At 35.2% G+C, this 26,044-nt stretch overlaps 4 protein-coding genes across 4 annotated transcripts; 1 reads left to right on the top strand and 3 right to left on the bottom strand.

Moving 5' to 3' along the window:
• The first annotated feature begins 439 nt into the window (after positions 1–439).
• LOC145219333 (uncharacterized) lies at positions 440–2,348 on the top strand. The gene is made up of 7 exons (XM_080086709.1): positions 440–620; positions 752–843; positions 909–1,103; positions 1,236–1,397; positions 1,565–1,730; positions 1,850–1,950; positions 2,037–2,348. Exons 1-7 carry the CDS (start codon positions 440–442, stop codon positions 2,346–2,348), a joined length of 1,209 nt encoding a protein of 402 aa, XP_079942835.1.
• A 4,833-nt stretch (positions 2,349–7,181) lies between these two features.
• Positions 7,182–8,505, bottom strand: LOC145219332 (uromodulin-like). Its single transcript, XM_080086708.1, has 5 exons — positions 8,498–8,505; positions 8,038–8,209; positions 7,762–7,832; positions 7,486–7,675; positions 7,182–7,310 (listed from the first exon to the last, which is right to left on the bottom strand). Exons 1-5 carry the CDS (start codon positions 8,503–8,505, stop codon positions 7,182–7,184), a joined length of 570 nt encoding a protein of 189 aa, XP_079942834.1.
• A 3,675-nt stretch (positions 8,506–12,180) lies between these two features.
• LOC145219331 (uncharacterized) lies at positions 12,181–17,633 on the bottom strand. The gene is made up of 8 exons (XM_080086707.1): positions 17,537–17,633; positions 17,161–17,265; positions 14,135–14,286; positions 13,628–13,763; positions 13,471–13,562; positions 13,257–13,419; positions 12,331–12,485; positions 12,181–12,267 (listed from the first exon to the last, which is right to left on the bottom strand). The coding sequence occupies exons 1-8, from the start codon at positions 17,631–17,633 to the stop codon at positions 12,181–12,183; spliced, it is 987 nt and encodes a 328-aa protein (XP_079942833.1).
• Positions 17,634–21,610: 3,977 nt separating this feature from the next.
• Positions 21,611–23,357, bottom strand: LOC145217358 (uncharacterized). The gene has a single exon (XM_080084616.1). The coding sequence runs from the start codon at positions 22,637–22,639 to the stop codon at positions 21,755–21,757; it is 885 nt and encodes a 294-aa protein (XP_079940742.1). The 5' UTR covers positions 22,640–23,357; the 3' UTR covers positions 21,611–21,754.
• Between the last annotated feature and the right edge of the window lie 2,687 nt (positions 23,358–26,044).

Raw genomic sequence — 26,044 nt, 5'->3', positions numbered from 1 at the left:
TTTATTGATATTTTCTGTTTGTTTGCACAGGAAATTAACCTTTTTAAACATCTGAACCTTGAATATTAGTGAAATTATGAACCTCAGTGTTAAAGACGTTGTAGACATAGTGTCCTTGGCGTTGAAAGACGAAGATGAAAGCGAACGGGAAAATGTTTGCAAAGCCTTTTATGGTAAGCCAATGTGTCATAATCCAAATCAGTCAGTCACAAATATAGTGTTTTTACTTCTGCTGCTAAATTGTGGAGAAGAATAAAAAATATGTATGTCCTGCTAATATAGGCTACTGCAATTTTTAGACAACAAAATTGATGGGAAGGCGCTTGGAGCTGTCAGTCAGCTTGAGATATTGTTTAAAATATTTCCGAATTTGCCAAAAGGAAGTTTGCTGAAAGTTTATCAGGAACTTACAAATTCTGAGAAGTCTGATCTTGGCAACATGTCATTGTCAAGTTCAAGCACTAGCTTGGACGACTCAAGTGAAATATACACCAGTGCAGAAAGTTCAACCTCAAACCATGATTTGGAAGATCGTCCAAATCTTACAAAGACTGTCCCCAAAGTGTTTCCTATAGAAATGTGTGATTTCGGATTTCATGCAAAAGAGCTTATACGAACTGGTACACTTACAGAAAAGGGCAAGCGGGAAGTCACCACCGAGATAATACGTGTTATGAAAAAGTATGAAAGGTACAAGAATTTAAGTTGCAATATAGTTTATAGTCTGTTGTAATTGATGTTTTGTTTATAGCTTCCCTACCAGATCAACAAAAAAAATCAGCGTTAACCTCATTTATAAAACTTGGAAAGGCAACTTTGGGCCTTAATGAAGAAGATGCCAAGGTAGAATTCGACATTGTATATACCTTGTGTGTATATTTATCTATTGTATATTTCTTTTGCTTTAGAAATTTTGGTTGCGGAAAATTACGCAAAAGATTAACACACAGATGAAACAACAGAGACGCCTACAACATCACACTGGCGTTTCTAAGCGTTCTAAAAACAACACAACTGGGACAGCTTCAACATCTATTGTGAAGCGTAGAAAAATTATGCACGAAGAAGAACTGGATGTAGATCTGATGAATCAAAACAAACAAGTAAGTTTGCGTTGTTTTGAATTGCAACATTTGAATATTCCGTGTTGTGTGACCAAGCATAGCTCATTCCTTAAAGCGGTTTTTAAACCGCTACCATGAATATTTTTTGAGCTAAAACTGATTTTATTCCAGATGTTGCAAGAAGAGTTCAAAAAGCAAGCTGGCATGAGAAATCAGCGCAAAATTTCTGATATGATGGATCAAACGTTTTCTATGAGAAGGAATTATTTTTCTTCTAATCCTAGCCCAAAAATTGCATGTCAAGAATGGCCAGCTTTGTCGGGGTATAATGAGGTAAATAACTCTCCATCATATCTATTCTGTTATACTCTTAGTGTAACAATGACTATTTCGGTATTGTGTTGTTTGTATGTATTCATATGTGTGTTTTAAATGGTAAAAAATATATTCTTATTCTACGGCTGCAGCACTATAATTGATTTGTTGTTTTTTGTTTCCAGTTGATTAGAGAATTTAAAAAGATACAGCGCATCGACAAAGAGAGTTATCTGCAACCCAACATTTTCATGAGCATTGTCAACTATGCCAAACAAAAGACCACATCTGTGCAGGTCAAACGAATTTTGCAAAAGATCCCATTAAACAATGAAGAGCCATTCCCAGTTGGTAAGATATTTGGTTTTATTAAATAAAAACTTTTAAATAAAATGTCAAAATTACATGCTCATTTTCGTTTGACATCATATTACCAACAACGGTATTCACTCGACAATTTATTTTTATAGATCAACAGATCATTTTTGGATCTTGGCTTCTGTGCAATATTATTCGGTCAAACACCAAAAAGGAATACTGCACCGAGAGGTATCTGCTTGATCTGTACCCGGTAAGTTGTGGTGGCAATAAATTGTTGTTGAGACATTGAATAGGTCTTCTTTGAATTCAGTCTTACGACATATTTTACTTTTGTAGGAAAACACAACTATAGATGACATCATTAAAGCTGTTCCGGATCACCACCAGCCATTCATTGCAGTATTTGGCAGTGTAGAAGAAGTCAAGAAAATCTGCCTTTTTTGTGAAAAACAACCACTGATGGAAGTGAAAAGCCTAACACAGGCATATATTGCTTTGTTTGCATACTACTACGTGTTTAACTATGAATATTGTCCTCATGTTCATTTGGCACTTCAGTTTCTTCAAACCTATTGGTTAGGTATCCAGACAGCAGGTGTTAATGATTCTGTCAAAGAATTGGCAATGAAAATAGGCTTAACTGTTTAATGCTTTGCAGTGTTTGCTTTGCAGTGATTTCTTTAACAATTCCTTGTTTGTTTGTTTTTTTTCTTCCAGCACTGTTCTTTTAAATACACTTTTTTTTCCAGCACTGTTCTTTTAAATACACATTTTTCTATATTTGTGTGGTGAAAGCTGGATAGAATTTTATTTGGGTAATCTTTACCCAACAAAGTTGGGTGTCCCCACGAATGTGCCCAGAACATTAAATAAGGTACAAACCACAGCTACCCAATATAGCCTTTGGGTGGAAAATCATCATACCCAAAAACGAAAATTGGGTAAGTAAGTGTGATACCCAAGTTGGTTTGGGTATCAATCACCCAAAAAAACATATTGGGTGTCCCCACGAATGTACCCTGTTTGGCATAGAAGTACCCAATAATTTTGGGTGTTAGTTACCCAATTTTGCTAACAGTGTAGGGTGCATCAAAATATGCATGGGGTGCACCAGTACCAAAAGGTATACAAGGGTGCATCACAAACTTTTCAATCCCAGGAGAAAAAAGATGTAGGTACTAGCTGATGTGTAAATGTACCTCTGTATTTTTTTTAAACGTTAATGTCTAACACTTCCAGTGCGTTTGACGTATACCTACGTCAAAAAAATTTTTGCGTGAAGTCCGAATTGACGTTAATTTACGCCAAAAGTTTTTGATAAAAAAACGCGGCTGCCCGTTAATGTACTTCGAGACCAAACAGCATATGAAGCAAGTGCGTGATCGGCTCGTGTCTAGGGCGACGCTTGGCGGGCATTAAACTTGATTATGTGAATAGAGTCACTTTTAAATAAACAGGGTGCATGAGTTCGTCACAACAACTTTAAGGGTTCACCAAACCAAAAGAGGTTGAAGACCACTGGTCTAAATGACAGTATGTCCTTGCTTCATGTAAATGTATATTCGACTGTTCACACATTTCCAACCTAATTTATTCAAATGCAATACATCATATTAAATCCTGCTTTTGGAAGCGACTGAAAACTTTGACAAGTCTGAAGTCGTCCACCTTTTTATTAGACATATATATTTCACCTAAGTAATAGGCATCGTCAGTAACTAAAAACAAAACAGCGCTAAAAATCGTATGCAAGTTAAAACGTAAAGCACAAACAAACGTATTAAAACCTGCTGAGAGTAAGGTAGAACTGGGACCTGCTGATGGCGTGGTCAAACACGCACACACACAGTAGTAAAGACGTAAAGAAAGGGAAAAACGCTCAATCTGTGGCGCGGGGCAAAAGAAGGTATATGAGGACGACAGACGCGTTGTAAAAAAAACATTGGCGGAAACACTGGTAAAAATGAACGGACAAAATGCGTGTAGGAATAAAAGAATTAAATGTTATTTAAGGTAGGGTAAAAACATTTTTCGTATGTTTTTTTAGCTCCGATCTTGCTTGCCCACTTACTTTCATAGATGTCCAGTAGATGGATGGGTGACTGCTCCAAAAACTGCACCCGAAAACACGTGCTGATAGGGTCACGGGAATTGGCGCTATGCTCTGTGGCATAGCGCTGACAAGGGGCTGCCTTTTCATTATAATCACCCGGTTTGAATGAGTTCCACATAGATTTGTGTCCCGTCCAACGTACTGAAAACTTATTTTTCGTTTGACCGACATACTGCTTATGGCATATTGTGCAGGTGGCAGCATATATGCCATAGTTGCGGCATGTGAGTGTTTGCCGTAACTTTGTTACACCCTTTTTGCTTTTTAGTGGTATAGTCAACCATTCCTTTGTGATTTCCAAAGTGTACACAAGGTGCAGATGAGCCAACTCATCGAGCAGACGAAAAGAACAAACTTTAGGAGTCGAAGTGACATTTTTATCGTTTCTTTTTAACTGATTAACAGTACCAACTACCAACTGCGAATATGAACAGAATATTACAAAAATATAACAATATTACCCCAAAAACTTTCAATTAGTGTGCGCAAATGCGAATGTTTTAGAACACATAAATACTAATTTTACAGTAAAACGGCATTATCTATTATCATACAACTAAATATATTTTCTTTCGGCAGAGCTGGTACCATAATGCTACCACTATGCTAAAACCATTCGTATGTGTCAAGCGGGTTTCCTTATCTACGTTATAAGATACAGTGGCCTAATTACAGCCCAAAACAAGACAAGCCCCGTAACACAACGCAGGTGATTCAAACCGGATGAATACAGTTGCGTCGCTTTTCCGGTCTAATTGTGTTAAACGCGTATTATGTACTCAACATGAGTCTCTAGCGTTCTTTTCCATGCACTGTGTTGAAACAACATGTAGACAATGTACATTTACTAAAAATCGCTTAAGCAATATCAACAATACCAGTGGTGCCTCTCAGCTAAAACACTTCGTATGCTTCAGGTTTTCATATATACATCAGAACACATTGTGCTGTACTTAGGGCTTACAGACGCAAACCATGGCAAACCCCGCAATGCAAAAAAAACTGGACCAATACGGTATCGTGGCGTAATTCTTTAAGGATCTAACTGTGTTTGTAAAGCTCATTGTGTTATTCCCTTTGGCCAAAAGTTTTTTGAATTGCGGTAAACTATTGCACTGTATGAAAAACTTCAAGTATTTTTACGCAAAAAAACATAAAATCCGAATAAGAACAGCTGGGTCCGCTGTAGAACTGGCGTTTACATATGATTAGCCCTGGTTGGGGGCGAAACTCGTGTCTTGGACATACTTTTGGAATCGCTAACCTTGCTGGTTTCGCAAATATGCTAGCCTGTTTGAAAAAAATAGGCCTATATCTTGGTCTCATCAAACAAGGTTTCGGTGTTGCGCGATTAGTATGAGAACTATTGTACTGAAGCAATACAGTTAAAGTTTAACCATATGTATGTGCTCAAACCTGAAAGAAATAAAACGATGCAAAGAACATATGTTTGAGTTTACTGCAGTATGTTCCTTTTGGGTTTTATTTGGCGGCAGACACAATTTAACCGTTTTTTTTTTCACTTACAAAGAATCAAGCTCAAATTTTTTCGGTTTTATTTTGCCATCCCATATAAACGACGACGCATACATTGTTTATCACGCATGCAACATACATCAACCATTAATTGGGCAACAACAGTTTTTATCACACACGTGTATTTCAATTTTCCAGGCAGAAAGTTTTATGTCAGTGGCAATCTTAATGGAGAATCGGATTGTTAGAAATTGTACGACTTCCAATTAAATGCTATGGTTATTTTATATCACGGAATTATTGCGAGACTTAACTAAATCGGAATACCGTTTCGCTGTTATACGCATTAGTCCAATGTTTTGAGTCGAGTTACAAGTAAGATTCAAAATTATTAATTTGTAGCATGTATTATGCTTTAGTATCGAAGATTTTGCAGAGATTTTGTGCTTGATATATTGATGGTAATTCACTAATATAGTGTTAGGTAATTCAATATCTACAGTGGCACATTTTTTTACAGGGTTCAATCCCAGGACACTCCCGGGGACGAATCCCGATCAAGGTTTTTTATGTCTGTATATGGGTCATGCGCGCCAGGCCATTCGGAAGTTCCTGCCCTTATGCTTCTTCAGGATTTTAACTCCAGTCAGCGAAACATTGCCTAAAATACTACAAACGCTTCAAGTTTAGACCTATGTGAAAATAAAGCAGGGCTAGACTTGGGCTGATTTTTGATTTCACCACATTTCTGTCTTAATGATACGTTGGTAATCTATTCTGGCCTAATTCAGGACCAAGAATTTTGCTTTCAAAATTTCCGGATCGCTTACCACTCCGAGAAAGAGAATTTGAATTTCACACCATGATTGTTGTTAAAATAGAAAGATAATTGAATAAAAAAATTCAAACAAATCTTTTCTAATTGCTCAAATGCTCCAAACAAAATCAATAGACACAATGTAAATTAAACTAGACTATATTGCATTAAAATTACAGACACGATATCGTATGAAATACTTCGACAAAGTAATTTTCTGAACACAAAGCAATTAATTAAAGCATTCAATGTCCAAAACATTCAAAGCAATTTACCAATTTTTTTCAAACGTTCAAATTGTAAACAGAGTTATTTTCTTCAAGAACCTGTTAAAACCAACATTCATACGTGTTAAGCGTTTTTAACAAAGGTACACAATACGATTTTTAAAGTACATGACAATTCATCTACAGACGAATTTGTTTCGCCTTTGGATCTTGGGCCAATTTTACCCATACAAAGAACCCGGCACCGATAATTACAGCAGCCAGAAGAACAAACATCACAAGTTGGAAGATGTTGTAAGTTGCTTCATTTACTTCATCTCTGCAGTGTCTGCGAGAAAATAAATGTTTAACGCAGATGTAAAGATATATGAGAGAGCGTATCCACGATATGCACCAGTCTTTAAACGATCTTTGTAGCCAAAATTAAGGCTAATCATAGATCACAGTACGCCAGACCAGCAAGAGGTGTTGTATGAAATCAAATATGTTGAGAGATCACATCAAATAAGGGGTAAGCAAAAAAGTGCTGAACATGGACAAGAGTAAACTTGAAAGGCTTTAAAGCCAAGAATGCATCTTCATGCAATAGAGAGTCATTCATGGAGTTTTAGACAATAACGCGTTTGCATCTAAATACCACAACGGGAACTGAAAGTAGGGAATTGGTTTTAGAGTCATAAAATAACGGTATACTTTCAAGTAACCGCAGTGATTATGGAGATGAAGTTACAACAGCAGAAAATTCACTGAGAGATTTTTACGGCACTTTATGTGGAGCTATATTCCGCTGCACAAAGGTTTCGAAATAGTATTCCCTACATAGAATCACCAGATGAGCGAAAAAGCATTTAATTTATTGCCTTGTTACCTTGCACAAGCAAATACTTGGTAGTTTGTAAGATGTGCACTGGTCCTGCAGAAAGTCGTTGGTTGCGTTTATTGTTGTCAACGGATCGTCGTCCCACACCTCCACATGTCTGTAAATAACTCACATGGCTTTCAAGAGGCTCAGTATTTATTTGACCTTATGTAAACTACAACATATTGACTTTCTGCTTAACTATCGACTTTGTGTGAATAATTCAGAACTGTTTTTTTTATTTCGGTAAACTCCAGACTTTTTCGTACAGAAATATGCTCAACTTAACTGACCTGTCCAGGGCATTGTCCAGTTGAGTTTTGACAGATGGTCACGTCGCAGTGGATGTAGACAAATTGTTCTGCGTCGGTGAAGTTTGTCCACACAAAGCTCATCAGCTTGAAAGTTGCAAAGGTGGTTTCGTAATTTCGCATCAATATCTTCGCGTCGGCATCATCGCTTCCAATGGGTGGCGCAGCGCACCTGACAATTTCGAAAGCGTTACCCACAGCGCAGTACAGAATGTAACTTAACAATCAGAACAATAGACCCATAGTAGCAATGTTTACCCGCTTTGTACAATCTGGTAACTCGGCAAACCACTGGAGTTTTCAACGCGTGTCGCCCAACATTCTTGAAGCTGTGCACAAAAACTTTGATAACAATCCAAATAGAAACATTTTAACTTCAAAGTAACTAAATTAACCAGTCGAAAATACAGTTAGAAAACGGGTTTTACAAAATAAATTTAGGAGCTTTACCATGTTCTAATACTTTAGTACGTTTTTAGTACTTTTTTTGCAAAGATAGTCTGCGCCAAAAGCATTTATTTGTTTTCAGTTCACCTGGACAATAAAGTCATCGTTGCTTGCAGAAATCTCATCAAGTTTAACTTCAGCAAAAATGTAGTTAGGCACAGTGACTTCCCCTGGCAAGCTCTCGTTGAAATGTTCGTTGGTGAATAGATTTAAAGCAACATAAAAGTTTCCTGTATTCTCAGCGGAAAGCTCAACCGTCCTGCAAAATGTTACATGTTGTAAAATTGAATGGTTTGTCAAATGGCTTTTGTAGGCTAACCATTTTTATTTTTAATATACACAAACGTTTAATAGAGATTAATTCGAATTGTTCGTTTAAACGATATTTTAGCAACTAAACTAGTAGGGTGGAATTAGATTTGAATATTAGCTAAAAGGGCGCCCAGGACAAAAAAGGTTGGGAACCGCTGTAAGCATTAATTCGAAAGTCGACTGGTTAATTTAGTTACTTTATCCTAAGTATTTCCAGATTAGTTTGTACACAAACTGTACCATATGTATTACAAACGCTGGCCTGCTTATGATAAATACCTATTTTGTTGGGTTAACGCTAGTTTTATTCAGCGAAATGCATCAAAAAGTTTAACTCGGCGGTATGTTATCGTTTTCAGTTTTGAAATGCGTTCGTGCTGTAAAAACGCTTTGTATGCTTTATACAGGTTTACTGATATGCGTTGAAACATATACTATTCAAGTAATTAGATGCCGATTCCCTGAAACAATGGATTTGATTTAAAGCGGAAATGTGCTAATTGAGCGCAAATAACAATACTCTGCTGCTGTATCAATGATGTACATTAAACGCGTAGTAAGCAAGAAACGCATTTTTTTTGTTTCGTTCTGATTTGGTCATTATGCTAATTGAAAAACATGTTGCAATTATTTTGGTTTGTAAACAACAGGGAAAAATTCCATTTAAAAAAAAATCTTTAGAAAGAAAAAATATTTTCTGCCTCATTTAGGCCTGACATGCAGCGACTTAATGTTATCTGAACCATGTAACAAATCACCACTTTAATTACGAAACCACATTAATTACGAAAGTCACAAAACGTGTATGTTTTGTTTTTATCCTCGGTGGACGGGCCACGCCTAAATGCGTTAGTCCACCAAAAAAGTGTTAAATAAGCTTGTCGTTACATTTTTTTTTTTGTGAAACAGACAAATCGAAAAACGGCAAAAAGTTCGGAAAGTCGCTGCAAGTGAAGCCGCACTATTTGTAACAATATTATGAAATCAGTAACAGCTGCGATTGTTGCAAAACATGCAATGAAAAACTAAGGAAACGCACTGATTAAAACAAACTGATTGGCGAAACCTTTCTTAGCAATTCATCGACGTTTCCTGTATGTTTTTTAACCCAGACAAACGCCCAAAAAACTGTTGTAAATAATGCAGCAATAAAATAACTGTGATGCGATAAAACAGACTGACATTTGCTGAAGCTGTGTAAGAAAGTTGCTTTTCGCAAGTTTCACAGAAGATAAACTATAGTTTGAACAATTTGATTGGTCACATTTTATTTACAGATTCAAGTGTCTGTGAAAGCCCATATAGCGAATAATTACGTGGCAAATTTTTCCTGCCATAAAACCTAATATGTGGACGGGGTCCTAGCAAAAATACCTTAGCGTTGGTTACGAGCATAAACTTCCAATAATTACATTGTACATGGAGCAGGAGAAATTGTTCCGGGCCGTTCCTGTTGAGAAAACGATTTTGCAACGTTTAGGTGTGACATAAAGCGACTAAATGTTACTTGAACCAGGTAACAGATGACCATTCAGAAACCGCATTAAATACAAGCGATCGAGACAGAATTAGAACGCACAACCTTGTGAAAACTTGGTTATCTTGCGATCCTGGCGACTTTGGTTTGGCGATGGACCCTTGTTTAAACCAATAGCGTGAAACAGATTAACCCTCAAACGGCGTAATGTCTGCAAAATTGCTGCAAGCCAGGCAAAAATATTTTTGTAAGAAAACAATTGAAGCCCTATAAGCTGCGTTTGCTTGAAAGCAAAACATGAAAGTAAAAACAAATACCGGCAGCAAAAGGTTTCAAACTAACTGTTTGCCACACAGTTTCTTTTTAAGGTGTAAGCATATTCTATACGTTCAATAAATCAAAAACATGTTACAACAGAAAATATGAGAGACTAGTACAAATTAAAAACACAGTTGTTTTGTTTCAGTGGCAAATCGTGCAACAAACTTATCGTATTAAAACAAGTAACAAGGAAACATGAAGAAAGCACTTTGCCTAATGTTACTGATTTCCCTTCTTTTGCCACTGGTTGCAGGGAAATGGAATTGTAAGTTAATGTGGATTTTAGTAACATTTTAGTTTTTGTGTTTATAGCTAAGTTGTATAGTGAAATATATCTCTTAATCACGAGAAATATTTTGCATGCCATACAACCTAACATGTCGACGGGGTCCTGACAGAACTGCTTCAGCGTCGAATACTGTTGTTGCATTTGTTATCAATATTAGAGACGTAACGTTACAACACAACAGTATTATGCTTGTAAAGATTTCGTATTAAAGCGAATCAAATGTAACGATACATGACTAGAAAGCGCTTGATAAATTCTGTCGTTGTGTATGCCACAAAGCACAAACCCAACAGTAATAATGCAGACATTATATTCGATATAAAACAAAATTAACTATCAGAAATCATGGAAAATGTAAATAATGACACAAGAAGTAATTATATTCCCCGATTTTGTATGTGGAGATTAAATTAATACAGTGATAAAACTTTAGACAGTGTGTCGATTCAAATCCTATTCATCGATAAAATATCATAATAGTTGAATCCAAATCTCTCTGTGAATGGGCATAATCAACTGAAGTAGTTTCGTTTAACATGGTTCCTGGCAATCCGTTCCAATCTACATTGATCAGCAACTAATTTTCTGAACAAATAAACGTTAAATGAAACAAACTGATGATTTACTTGTAAAATCATTGCAGTCATCCAAGTAGGAAGAGTCTGGATTCTTCATTCCTCCAATACAAACAAATTCGCTTCGCCAATCGTTCACTCTAATCAGATTACCACTTGTTTGAAAACAGTAGATTATGTTTTATGTATAGCAGTATTATTTACTTGACAGCAGGACACATTGCGTAGACGCTTCCAGTTCTTCCATAAGCACGAAATTGAACAAAACCGGTCGGTAGAGGTTTTACACTTGGTGGCAGCATCGAGTTAACAACTAAATCGTTTCCGATGGAAAACTGAACTGGTACTGAAAGTACGTCATCAAAAACACAATCCCGACCTAAAGCGTGTTGTCAACTTTTATTGATGACGTTGCAACCCGGTTTACAAACTAAAGCAAAATAACTTACAAAATTCGTTGCTTTCTGAAATAATTGCCAATATTTTGTACATAACAGCATTAATCTCTGTTTGAGCTATCAGTACACCATTCTTCCTGTAAAGTAAAGTTTCCTTTTAAACCGTAATATTTTGTGTTAATATAAGCTTTAAAAACACTAGTTTACTTTGAAAGCATTGTGTAACCAAAAAGTGTGTTGGATACTGGTTGGCGAATTGTCCATTCAAAAAAATAATAAATACTCAGTGTTTCGTTGTTTAAAACGATGGTAGGCTTTCCAGATGATTTCCAAGTCTGTAGGATATAAAGCAAACAATATTTTGTTTGTTTATGCCTGAGGGACGCTTTAAACGTTGCTTGGCAGCAAGACACATTTGTAACCGTTTATATATCAAGGCTAGTGTGTAAAACTTTATTGACAAAAGCTACCAACCTCAGTATTGATGACATAAAACCAAACATCACACAAGCTGGCATTCATCGTTGGCCCATATCTACACCCCGCATCATAATGCAGAAAAAATTTTTCTAAAGTGTGATTTTTACTGTATACAACTTTTAAGTCGGTGTGTGGTCTCTGACTGAACAGCTTCAAGAATAAAGGAATTAGCATGGATTTTTAGTTTGACAATGCATTAACAAAGTAACTACAAACTGTAAAATGCATGTAATTATAGCATTGATCATAGTTTCCAACAGCCAACAAGGAGAAGAAGGGATACACTTGTCGACTTGATCGTACTATATTTCGGAGGTCGCATCTTTTATAACCCAGAAATACGGAGGTAAAATACAAAACTATAGCAAGACATTTAACTTACTTAGTTAAATTTCTTAACGATGTATCATAGCAATTGGTTTCATATTCGTCTGGATAAAGATTCTGCCTTTTGTGATAGCGAATCTAAACAAACGTGTCAATTTTTTTTTATTAGTTTAATATTTTAGTACTTTAAAGAAAACTTACCCTCATCCCATAACCATTTCCAAACAAATTGCTATCATGTATCATGGAAGACTCAGTACTGTAGTGGTAAAAATAGAAATCAGTGATTAAATTAGTGATTTCCCTTGATTTTGCCTCCAATCGATCCAACATTGAAATTACATCAGGATAAAAAGCTAAGACAAAACAGACAATGTGAGATATTATGACCAAAAACATAATTAAATCCATTATATTCATTTATTAGACTCCAAAACCCTGAGAGATGTGTTGTATCCTAACACAATGAGTCGGTTTTCCAAATGCAATGTTACTGAGCAGCATGGTTGTGTACTAGTCGCAGACAGCTTGAAACAAACATGTTGGCAAGACAATGTAAACTCACCATACAATAAAATCCTTGGTAAAATAATAATCAGTAAGTTTAAGGTGAAGGAAAATATATTTTGTTTTCGCGCCCGTTGTTGCGCATGTGTTGGTTTGAGTTTTTTGCAGTTAGTATTGGCAATCCTTTGCCTCATTGTTTTATTGTTCTATAAATTTTACCATGTTTTATCTTGACGGAGGATTTTAACGTCTGTTGGTTCTATTGTTTTATGAGCCAAGCGAAAATCGTCAGTTTAGTCCATCCTATTGATAGTTTTGTTACATCACAGAAAACCCACACATAATATATTGGCAACAACAAAATTTGGGTAAATGACTTTTTTAGGCGCAAATAAAGAACAAAAGAGTTGGCCGGGTTAGTAACTGAACACAAAATTATAAGCCCAGTCAATACGTACAGAGCCACTCAAATTAAACAAAATTGTTTCCTGGATGAATATTGGTAACTTACAAAAGGATAACCTATGTTTTGATAATCTTATTGGCCAATGCATTTTTTTCGTTAAATAATACATGTCGTTTTTAAATTCGATTTCACGATTCAACTATAAATAATTTACCATGAACTGATTTCAATGGAAGATGGAAATTGAAAATTGTATGCAAATTTCCTCCATATATTTGCATAATTCCGTTTTCTGTTTGATATTGCAGAAAACTTTGCTCTCTGCTGATCTCCAGTGTTGTTTGATTTGAAACATGACGTAACATAATGTCTTCAGCCTGGTGAGTTTCCATTTGGAATTAAAGTACAAAGAGTGTAACTATATTTACCTGATAGTCAAAATAAGCTTGACTTTTAAAATCTGATCTTGTGCAAGTTTTGAGTGTACCGAACGAATTTTTATTCATCCAATTTTGGTAATCTGGAATAGAGGATATTTTAGAAATATTAATATTCATTACGATTAAAACAAACACTCTTATATACATAAGACGTTTTCTTCATTGTTTGACGTCGTTAGAAACCACATATCATCATAAGTTTCTGTCGTTTTGAAACTCTTTTGGTTGATAGTTGCCGCAAGAATCCATCCACCACCAGCAGCTTTCATGTCACAGTAAGCCTAAATCAAAAATATCCGTGGATTTGTTTGCGAGAAAATGACTAGCGTTTGGTGCAAGGATCACGATTTCTGATCGACACAGTTTATTTGTGCCAGAAACAATTGAGACTTTCGATATAATTGGCAGTAAAATGTATTTGCCCTTAATTATACAGGGAGATAATGTCATGCGATTATTGGTTTTAATTGCAGTGGCTGTTTCGTTACCATCATATATGCTTATTATACAAATGGATACATGAAACAAATGAATGCATCTCCCTCTATTTGACTATTGCTTATTTTAGAAAAGTGACGTGATCGCATAAAGGACGAATGCAAATGAGTCAACTTAGTTTATTTTCCACTTGTTTTTTTCGAAAACAAAATACCTCAAACGGCGTGAGTGACGTTTGTATGACGTAGACTCCATCTTTATACCCAGCATCTCTCAGTTCAACACATGAATGGGCAGGGTTTGGGAACGTACCGATCGGTTCTTTTGTTATCACTGCTTCAGTTGTGTTCAAAGTGGTTTGTATTGCTAAATAATTAAAATGTCAATGTAAATATACAGGGAGAGGGTGTTAAAATGTGTTAAGAAGTACTTTACTCTTTCTCATGGTAGTACCAAATTAGCTGTAGCTCTATTCGAAATGTTAGACTTGTTTTTATAGTGATTTTGGCACTGGCGTTTAGGCCACATACATGCGGTTGAATTGCAACCTAAAGTTGGCTAAAACCAAACTTGGTCCTGTTTCATTATTTTCATAGTTGTTTTTTCCTGGTTTGTAAATTGAACGTTTCAATTACTACCGACTTACACAACATTTAAAAGAGCAATACGTTTACCTAACAAAGCCATTTTCAAAACCACAGTAAATGATTTTCAGAAAACCATCAAATAAGTTTTATAGAACAGAAAGCTTAAGAGTCAAATGACTTACTTTGATGAATGCCTGTATTTCCGTTCTGCAACAAGGAACGTGCGGTTAGTTTTTAAAAAACCCAAAAGTTTGCTTGGTTTTGACCAGGGGCGGCTCGTGCGAGGGGGCTGCGGAGCTGCAGCACCCCCTAGATATTCCATTATATTCTTTTTTTATTATTTTTTAGCAATATATAATCACTAATTATTAGAAAATTATTAATTTTGATTAATTAGAAAAAAATCCACCTTGATCGGCATTTTTTTCCTTTTTAAAATTTTTTTATTGAATTAATATGTTTTCTATGGTGGAGCTGCAGCTCCAGTTTCGTGACGTTTCATGACGTTTTGCAGTTGTGCGCATGCGCACTTGGAAAAGCTACATGCCGGGCGAAATAGGCGACAGGGGGCTGTGGCTGCCGCAGCCCCTCCTGTGACGTAGCGCTAGTTGTGTTGTCTGCTTCGCGTCAGTGAACTCTGAAGCCAAACCCGTGTTCTTAAGTTCGGCAGTGAGAACAGTTAGATAATTATTTTGCAATGTTATAATTTATTTGTTTGAAGGTTAGTGGTAACTTTTAAGATGACTGTAAGTGGGTTTCAGTTGTTGCAGTTATCATTGAATTAAATAAGTGTATCTAACACCTTGAAAAAGAAAAAAAGGTCATCTAACACCTTGAAAAGTCACGATTAACATTTATTATAAATAACTGAATTAAAAACTTTTAAGAAAATATGGTATAAAACATCTGTTACTCCAATGCCATGCAGGAATAAGCAACAACAAGAAATACTCAGTTTTAGTTCTTAATGCTATCAAAGAAAAAATAAATTTGTGACTGTGAAGTTAAATGCCTCACTGAAATTCAGGCAATATCAAATGCAGAACAAACAATTGCGGAAGCAACAGGATTTTTGAAATACCTGAGTGAAGACAATTTGAAGTTTTGTTTTCTTAATACACCATGTGGACAGTATTTGCAACCAAGTGCAATCATGTGTATTAACTAATGGACATGTGCTGTTTGTCTAAACAGTAGCTGCTAAATTGCTAAAAAAAAAAAAGAAAAAAAAGGAAGTGTTTCTTAAGAATGAACATTCTACAGACAAGATAGGAGTGACCACCAAGCACATCCTATTGTTGACAAAGAAAAGCTAGTTACTGAAATGAAAATGTTTCTGTAGATCTGATGTTCATGATTACTTTAAAAATAATCTAGATGATGTTTTAACAAGTGAAATTACTAGGATGAAAAATCCTGTTTGCTGTTTTCATGAGTCCTGCAAAGGCAAAACAGTTCTTTTTACCTCTGAAAAGGATGCAAACCTTTTTTAGGAACACCATTATTTTCAAAAGACTTGCAGTGATAGCACTAAATAGAAAAACAGTTTCTCAGTTGTCATTTGGAATCAAGGAAGAAGCTATCAATTATTTTGCCCAAACTATAACTTTATGATTCATTTTGGTTGTAAAAAGGAAGCACAAGGTTTAATAATATGGTTTAAATTTAAGTGGGAGTGTTGTAAATTTTAAAGCTTGAAGGAGTTTTCCCTTTAAAAAAAATTACAAGCTATTTGCCAGCAAATAAAGCAGCAAGTATAGCAGTTAAGAATCTGAAAGACAAATAATAGTCTGTACACAAAAATTCATAGAAAAGATGTTAAAATAAACAAGTTCTGACACAAATGTAAAGTGGTTGTTAAATTTGTCAGTTATGATACCAATAAACAGCTGTATGGCTAGTTTTTTTTGTGTGTGACAACAACCTGTGAAGTGTCATAGAATATGTTAAACGCTGACTGTGACCATAAGTTACTTAAATGAAACAGGACCATTTTTTAAATGTTGTCTAACTGAAATACTTTTTTTTCTATATTCTTGTCGTGTTTTACCGTATTTACAACCGCTTCGTTTTGAGTCCGTGTCACGTGTGTTTTTGTTCCACATTATTACTGCATGTTATTGAGTTTGGCCCGTCGCTGTGCAAGTAAACAAAATACACAAATGATATCGTCTGCTGTTTGCACTCGTGTACATTACTGCGTAACAAAAATTACGTCACAATGGAGTTGCTAATTAAGATTTGTATTACTTGTTTTTCTACACAAAACAATGGCTAGAAAACTAGAAATGTAACTTTTCTATATATTGCTAACTTATATTTGTTCAACAAAGGCTAAAACTTGGAGCAGCACCCCCACAATTTTTAGGCACGAGCCGCCACTGGTTTTGACAAACATTGCGCACCTGGTCTTTTGTGAAATTGAGTATTCCGAAAACTAGCGCCAAAGCAGCCAGGATTACAACTACGCACACCAAGACTACAATCAAAAGTGATAGTCTTTGTTTTTTTTGAATAATATTCTTCACATCTTTGACCCGACTGCATTTCGACAGTTTCTGTGGAAAATTTATGATAATTATGGTACATTTCACACAGCTTTTAAAATTTCATGGAGTTGCTGAAACTGCAAAAAATGTGTTTGATAACTTACGTAGACCATGTACAGGGTTAGCTGTGTGCCTTTTTGTTCCAATAGATTCTTCATACATGTCAGTGGAAGATTCTACGTACAAACTTGAGAATGTTTCTTCATTTTCTAAAGACCCAACAAAAGGGTAATTTAGGTGTGTAATTGCCAATAAAGTGAACTATTGTAAAGTATCCTTGAATATTTTTCCGTTTTAACAAACGCTTTTTAAAGCTACGATCGCAAAAAATTGTATTGCACTCGCAATACGTATCAACCACGAGTATTGGCTTAACAAACTATATTTGTAAGTTACTTAAATGCAATGTCATAACACAATTTCAATTGTCATTAAAGCAAGGTTCGTATGTACAGAATGATTCCCCTGTAACATTGTTACCTCGTTTCTTCCTGTTTGTTGCAGGCTGATGACGAGCTTCTTTAACTTCAATAGTTTCGTAGTCACCAGCCCCTTTATTCACATAAGTATGAGCCATGATTGATTTCCAAGAAAAACAACCTAGAAACCTACATTGAACATTGGCTACATGATTTATTGATATTGCAGATACATTTTGACCGATTGATGTTTTATTTGAAACTGACTTTAGATGACAAATACTTTTTTACATAGGCCTTTTGCTATCCATTTTGTTCTCTTTTCAATGTTCTTGCGAACTGCATGGGATGGTATCATATATAAACTTAAACAGAAAGTAATCTACATCAGATGTATCTTGTTTAAATTGTCGTAAACTTTATGCGTTTACAGTCCCGTTACCAAGAATTACACCATTGTGTCGTAATCGTAATAAAATTCCACATTTGCCTTTTCATGTTTCAACGTGTCACTGATAATGTACATCTGTAGTCTGCTTTTTCAAGTCCGTAATAGTTTTGCGTTTTTCAAACCGCATATTTTTTGCTAAAATTAACTGACAAGTTGGCCTAAATAAATAATTTTAAATAAAGAACTTCCCAGCTACGTAATTGTCAAGAAATTGGTTGGGTCATATCATTATACTTTTCTGTTTGTCTTAAAGTTTCTCTTTGTCCACTTTAAGTAGTTACCTCAAATCACCACTAGTTTCAATGTTTCGGAATTAAATAGAGCACAAGTGCCGCTCGAAGTTTGTTCGCTCGAGGTTTTCCTCGAGTGCCGCTCGAGGTTTGTTCCTGCCATGTACATTTGACAAAACATTTGTGGACTGTTGATGACTAGCCCATCGTGTTAGATGTGCTAAAGTGAAAGTAATATACATTACGTTGTATTTTTTTTAACGCGACTAACCTTGGCGCCTTATAAAAGTCGTTATCACAGATGATGTAAAATAAAACCGTCGGCAAGGTTGTGCAATGTTTGTCAAGGTCGTAAACATTTCCTACCTACATGTTTGCTTCATTTTTGTGCCCGGTACATTTTGTGTCTTGTACAATACAACATTGTGCTAGCAAAAACCTGTTTAGTAATCCGGCTACTATCATGTTTTAAATCCAAGTGTATGTGTAGGTTATGTTGAAGAAATTTATTTCCTACCAACATTTCATACCGCAAACAATCTCCGTATTGGAATTGTAAACAGCAGATATAGTTGGCTTCGATTGTACAGTTTCCTTAACTCGCGTTAAACAAGCACATTAACATCAATCCCTCATAACTGTTTTTCTTGTTCTAGAAAATTGAAGCGATCGTATGGAACTGAGCTAACTTAGTTTATTTTACACTTTATTTTATACCTAGTTGATGTTGTTTGCAGAAAAAGATATAGGAGTTGGACATATGACTCATTATGTAATTACTGTTGCATATAACAAAATACATTGGTGTTGTTTCAACGACAATTTAAAATCTGTGAACTGTAGTTCAAAATAATTTAAATATTTTAAATAAATACACAAAACACCAGATCCGTTACTCAAACGTAAACAATCTATAGATTGGTGTTTGATAAAAATGTGCTAAACAATGTAACATACGTGTTAAACTATAAACATTGCCTTTGACCATTGTTCGCGTAACAAAATCTTTTCCAAAACAATATTTATTTCACACAGTGCAAGCAATTAAACTGTTTCCATTCATTTTCAGTGTAGATGCGTTGAATCATACTCAAGAAGAAAACCTGAAAAAATATTTGGGAAATATACGTTTCGAGCCACTGTTTCATTGTTTTAATGTAGACGTTTATTCCTTTGTTTTTCTTATGCGAATTTTTTAAGAATTTTATTTACAAATTTAATTAACCGTGAAAGAACGTAGTTATGAATCACATGACACATTTGCCTACAACACAATTTAATATGTGAACAATGTCCTGGAAGAAATTTGTAGCTGATTTTTCTTTGCAGAATTTTACGAATGAATAGTTTGCAATGAAGCATAATGTTACAGCATAATAACAACGCACAAACTTTTGTGTTTTTTGCTCTAAGTATGTTGAAATGTTTTGTAGCCTACCACAGGATACATCCAAAATTCGATTCGAATTTGCTTCACTTATTAAATATGAAACCAGTCATAATGTAATGCAACATCAGCAAACGCATGAAATTGAATTTAACTTTAATGACAGTAATTAATTATAATTATAACTTAAACACATAAAACATTTTCGTTACACGTTTGCTTTTTTGCATGTTGTGGTACAAAATGCGCCGATTTCGAAAAACTTTATCGATAAAATATCATAATTTTTGAATTAAAATCTCTTTTAGAATGACCATAATCAACTGGAGTCGTTTCGTTTAACTAGGTGTTTGGCAAACCGTACCAATCTGTTTTGATTACAAAAACCTTTTTGAAAGCAAAAAGTGTAAAAACAAATATATATATATATATTACTAGTGAAATCATTGCAGTCATCAAAGTTGGGATATTCTGGATTGGTCATTTCTCCAATACAAACAAATTCGCTTCGCCAATCGTTCACTCTAAATACGAAAAAAATTACAAATATACATAAGTCATTTAAATCGCGCAGAAATAAGCGAGAGTTCGCCTACGGTGCGTTTTTCTGAGTGTCAAGTAGCAATGCAGTTGTCTGGTGATTTATTTCCACAAACGGCGGTTGTGAGCTCAAAATGACCTCAAACATTTTATCTAGTAGGCCTACACTAAGATATGCACCGAAAATCGCAGTACGAATGAAAGGTGGTTGAAGGTAAGGTTAGGTGAGGCGTCCCTAAGCATAGTGTTATCTGGTCTTTTCGGTCAGAAATGGATTTGGTCAAACTTATATTGTGGCGAAAAATAAGATTGAGAACTTTTTTCCGCATCATGTTTTAAAAAGGTGATGTTGTTCAATATTTATCTACGTGCCTGACCACGTTACAGTTTTGTGCTGAAGTCCATTGATACTATAGTTCTAACCATTACTTATTTTACATAGTAATTTTATTATATTGCCGATTTTTTCTACGTGCTTGGGCAGGTACCATAAAAAACCAACAAAAACGTTTGGAATTAAACAGAAAATATTCGACACCTAATATCAATTGTTTAAATTGCTCTAAACCCAAGGCGTTTGAAGTCTCGTTAGCGCGAACAAAACACGAAGAATCTGTCCTTTATTGCCTCAACGTTTTATTGCTAACATACATCTGTATTCTGAATCGTATATTTTTGTTATCTTGTTCCGTTTCTCTACTGAGTTCAGACAGATTGTGTGTTAACTCAAATAAAACATTCAAAGAGAGCACTGTCAAGTCACACAACCGACGAAAACTTGCTTCATTGGAGACTATGTCCTAAAAGCTACTCACTGTTATTCAAGAATTTTCAGTTACTAATTCGTTTCGGTTTTATCTTGAATTTTCTGTGTAGAGTGGTAGGTAGGTATGTTTGAACATTTTCCCAAGTTCAGCGAAAAACTAGAGTTGATGTGGTCAAACTGTTAAATACTCAGCGCATATAATCTTTTTATAACCACCTCAACATCATAACATGGACGAGTTTGCATATGTATGGAATACTTGTGAAAAGTATTGTATATTACGTATAACGTGTTTATTGTTGTTCAATATAAGTAAAAAAACATTGTTTCAACCACATGAAATACAAAACAATAATAAACGAGAACATCCACAATGCTGAAGCCTACCAATGTTTAAACGAACCAGTTTTTAATTTGTGTAGGAGAAAAATAAACAATGCCATGCTTGGCTGTTATTGATTTTAATGAAACATTTTCATCCGAGTTTATGAAGCAAAAGATCGGGTGATCGAACCCAAGTGTTTTATTTTATTATCGTTCAGAATTTCCTTTAAGTAAACCAATCGGATATCCTATGGACTGGCGCCGAAGTTCTTACTTAATTTACAATATATTTCAATGGTCTGGTGAACAACATTTACGGCAGATATTCTTATTTTGTGTGATGCATGCTTTTTACTCTGTTCGGAAACAAAATCCCTACAAAAAATATTTGTCAGGCCAAGGAAACCTTTTAGTGAACATTAATCACACTGGTAAAGTTACTTTTTGTTGTGAGTCAACAAGTGTATTTTCAAACTTGATACGACATTGAATGGATTTTGAGAAATTTCACAGCGATTGATATTTTTTTAGTATGAGAAAACATGTGTCTTTTTAAACTTCCACACTTGGTACATGTTTTGTCACAAACATCGCATCGATGAGGATTTTTTTTCAGTGTGGGTTCGCATGTGTCTTTTCAAATTTGAAATGATACTGAAACTCTTTTCACAAACATTACATCGATGAGGTTTCTCTTCAGTGTGGGTTAGCATGTGTCTTTTCAAATTTGAAATGACACTGAAACTCTTTTCACAAACATCACATCGATGAGGTTTCCGTTTAGTGTGAGTCAACATGTGTCTTTCCAAATCTCTAACACGAGCAAACCGTTTCTCACAAACATCACATCGACGAGGTTTCTCTTTAGTGTGAATCAACATGTGTCTTTCCAAATCTCTACCATGAGCAAACAGTTTCTCACAAACATCACATCGATGAGGTTTCTCTTTAGTGTGAGACAACAAGTGTCTTTTCAAAGTTCCACACTGTGTAAATCTTTTATCACAAACATAACATCCATAAGGTTTCTCTTTAGTGTGAATCAACATGTGTTTATTCAAATCTCCACCACGAGCAAACTTTTTTTCACAAACATCACATCGATGGCGTTTCTCTTTAGTGTGAGTCAGAATGTGTCTTTTCATAGTTCCACAGTGTGCAAATCTTTTATTGCAAAAATCACATTCATAAGGTTTCTCTTTGGTGTGGGTCAACATATGTCTTGTCAAATCTCCACTTTGGGCAAATCTTTTATCACATGTATCACATCGATGCGGTTTCGCGTTAGCGTGAGTCAACAGGTGTCTTTTTAAAATCCAACTCTGGGTGAAAGTTTTTTCACAAACGTCACATCGCTTAAGTTTCTCAATGCTGTGTTTCAGCAAATGTCGCTTTACATTTCCACCTTCCAAGAACCTTTGATCACAAATGTCAGCTTGATCCACGTCCGAATCCGTTGATGTCATCTGCTTTCAAATTAGTTATTCAGGTATTATAAATATCAAATGGTTAGGCTGTTTTACGGTTTATGTGTTATAAGCTGAAAAAAGATAGACTTGTCTTTGGTGTGGCAAATGCAAACAATTCATTCGACGTTTCGACGTCTTATACTGGGCGTCTGCTTTAGGGTAACGTCGGGTAGACACAGACGCGAAAACGTAGACAAGAACGTGATAAAAAATAGTAAATTTTTGTAAATTCGACCGATATCTAATCTGGATTAGAACATTGGTTTTTTATGTTTATCTTGAACTGTAGAGGTCCTTTGTAATGCCAGTTGGTTTGTGATGCACGCTTAACAAAAGTGTACATCCAGGGGTGTTTTATTTCTGTATCCAGAATAAAACATTCTTTCTTTTGAAGTCCTACCATCGTTTAAACCAAAGCCTTTGTATATCAAAGTGCCGGACAGATCAATGAACGGGCGCCTGAAGGAACACCAAGAGACGTAGCAAAATGGGTTTCGTTGAAATCTTTGACACAAATTTAGTTGACCAAATGTTACGTTCCAGAACATAGAAGCATAAATATATTTACATCATACTAAATGTTTCCAACAACATGCGTGCTAAGGTCAACACACTACACATTAACAAATTGTTATAGATTTTTATTTATATAGAACCTCCAGCAGATTTTTATTGTGGTATGCCGACGTTTCGATGACCCATACTAGACAACTTCGTCAGGGCAATGAGATAAAATATAAACTAAAAGTTGTTATATACCAACAGGGCGGTAAAACAAACACAAAATGAGTGGTGGTGAAAAAACGCAGTGCGCATCAATGGTCGAATGATAACACCTAGCTCAATGGTGCAAAAGCGAAAGATAAGTTATTGGCATTAGAACGTCCGTTTTAACGTTTATCGTGTTGGTGTGAGAATGTATGTTCCACGACTCTAGGAAACCTCGCATGTGAAGTCAGTTTCCCTCGCTAACACCTTGGCAGCAGAAAAGTCAATGGTGTAACTATGGACAGTAGCATGTTATGGACAGTAAAACATAATTACGAAGGGTACACGAGGCCATGCGGTTAAACGGCTAAACGAAGATTGTACGGAAAAAGATTCAGTCCAAAAAGCGTGCTTTTGTCACTTTGCGTACACGAAGTAATTTAGACAGTGTAGCGGTCATGATATTAATGTGCACAAAGTTTATGTTTAACGTTAGCATGTTGTATGCAATAATGTTGCACAGCATGTAGGGGATGTGTTTAACCTCTTTATAACAGGATTTAAGTGTTGGTATTTCCATTCTCATGCAAGTCATAAGATGTTTTGAGTCATTTGGTTATTCTAGAATGTTCTGCACAAACATAAGGTGTTCGTTTATCATTACGCATATTTCCTCTTGTTTATACTGTCGTTTCCGTTTCAAGTTTAAAGTAGAACACAGCCGCTCGCACTTGAGAAGAAGCATAGCAGCTCGGTTAGAGGGCGCTATGACATTATAAATTGCACCTTTGCCATAAAATGAATTCTATAACTTAAAGGAAAAAAAGGTTTCACACAATAGCCAATATTTTGCTCTACTATATATAGCTTATTTTCGACTTTGTCGCCGCTCTTTTCTTGGTCTATTTTTGGTCTATTCTTAGACTATTTTTGAGTCTTCTAGTTTTATCCCATGTGGATGTGTAGCTGATTTGAACGATCGCCTTTAACGTTATTCAAGAATACAAAGAAAGAAGAGACATATGTGTGGCTGTTAATCAGTCAGCTGTTATTGAGATGCAAAGATCAGACTCACCAAACAATTTGCAATGAACATCATAGTTTACATTGTAGCCGCCTTTAACAAGTCGCCATTGAGACAGGTGCGGCTACAACAGTAATCGGTTGTGCAGCTGTGACCTACGCATTTAGTACGTTTTTGTATCACAGGAAGCAATTTACCAGTTTGACATTAAAGCACATAGTCGGGGAGGTGCTAATACCTTTAGGTTACCATGCCTTTAATTGTGTGCAGCAGTTATTTTATTTTAAGCATGGGTATAATTATTGAAGCATGATTGATTTTTGCCATGTGGCAGTTTGCCAAGGTGTTTCAGTTCAGATATTCAACTTTTGTTAGTGCTCAGTAGGTAAGCTTTTTGGCTGATGTTAACTGCTTTATTGACTTGCTTGCTATATACTGTATTGGTTTATTAACTATGTACTTTATTCTATTGGGATAAGAATAAGCTGATCTCGTGTTGTTAATAACTAAGAGTTTCCAAAAGAACTACTGTTTAACACTATACATATATTTAAACTGGACAAAGTCAATTTTACTCATCGTCTTTTAGTGTCACGTAAAAGCTGCTTCTCGGTCATCATACAATTGCTGAGTCACCTTTAGGAAAAACAGTTTCACAATTATCCAGTTTTGTGTGTGTTTTTACTCTTTATAAATAGTATTGGGTCAACTTCTAAACAAGAGATCGAGACCTTGTTTTGTTTAAACAGGAAAAAAACGGAGTTTAAACACTTTCTTGTTATAACCGAACAAGTATGTATATTATAACAAACATATCAACATTTTAAACGTCGGAATTGGCAAAGTTAAGAAAATTTGAAAATTCCGAACCAAAAAGTGCTTACAGGTGCAATCACCTATAAAGCTTGTTTGATGCATAAATTGTTAAAGCTAACAGAGTTTGAAAATTCCATATGATAATTGGTCCTAGTTTTACGAAAAATATATTTTGTGGTAAAGAAATTGGAAACAAATGCAGAAAAACCTCAAATCTATGTCAAGGAAAGGTTGCTATTATAAAATGCTGTTGAAATAGAATTAACTAAATTCGCAAGCAAATCTTTGTTATTTTATTTACAAAACAGGTTTGTCACATTCATATGTCTTCACTAGAACTGCTTTGATTTTTTCCCTTCATTTAAACCTATTTAAATGCATCATTTTTTGACTGAATTTAGACAAAACAATGTTTGAAGAATATTATATCAGACTGATTACAAACGAAATTTCAGATTATGAAAACTATTTTAACCCTAAAATATTCGAGTTTGTCGCTTGGACCACACGGGTGTATGTATAAAAAAAGTGGTTTCAACCATGACTGACATATAAATAGTTTTTCTTGCATTATTTTTCAGTAACATTCAACAGAAAATCAAACAACATCGCTTATTACTGTACTGGCTTAACTATTCCTTGGAAAGTTCGCCATAGATTTGAAACAAATTTAACGAAAGTGAATGAGATAAATTGTAGTACAATGTGTTTTTGCACTTTTGATTTGACTAAAATTAATATTGTTTAGATTTGTTTACCAAAGTGTAGGGAAAAAATTCTGGTTTGTAACTGAAAAGCTAGATAAATTTCCTGGTTCATCTGTATATTGTAATACCTGATTTGTTGGTTTTAAA

Source organism: Phallusia mammillata, chromosome 3 (assembly GCF_965637545.1).
Source record: "Phallusia mammillata chromosome 3, kaPhaMamm4.hap1.1, whole genome shotgun sequence".
Lineage (NCBI taxonomy): Eukaryota > Metazoa > Chordata > Ascidiacea > Phlebobranchia > Ascidiidae > Phallusia > Phallusia mammillata.
This window is presented reverse-complemented; position numbering and strand designations above follow the sequence as displayed.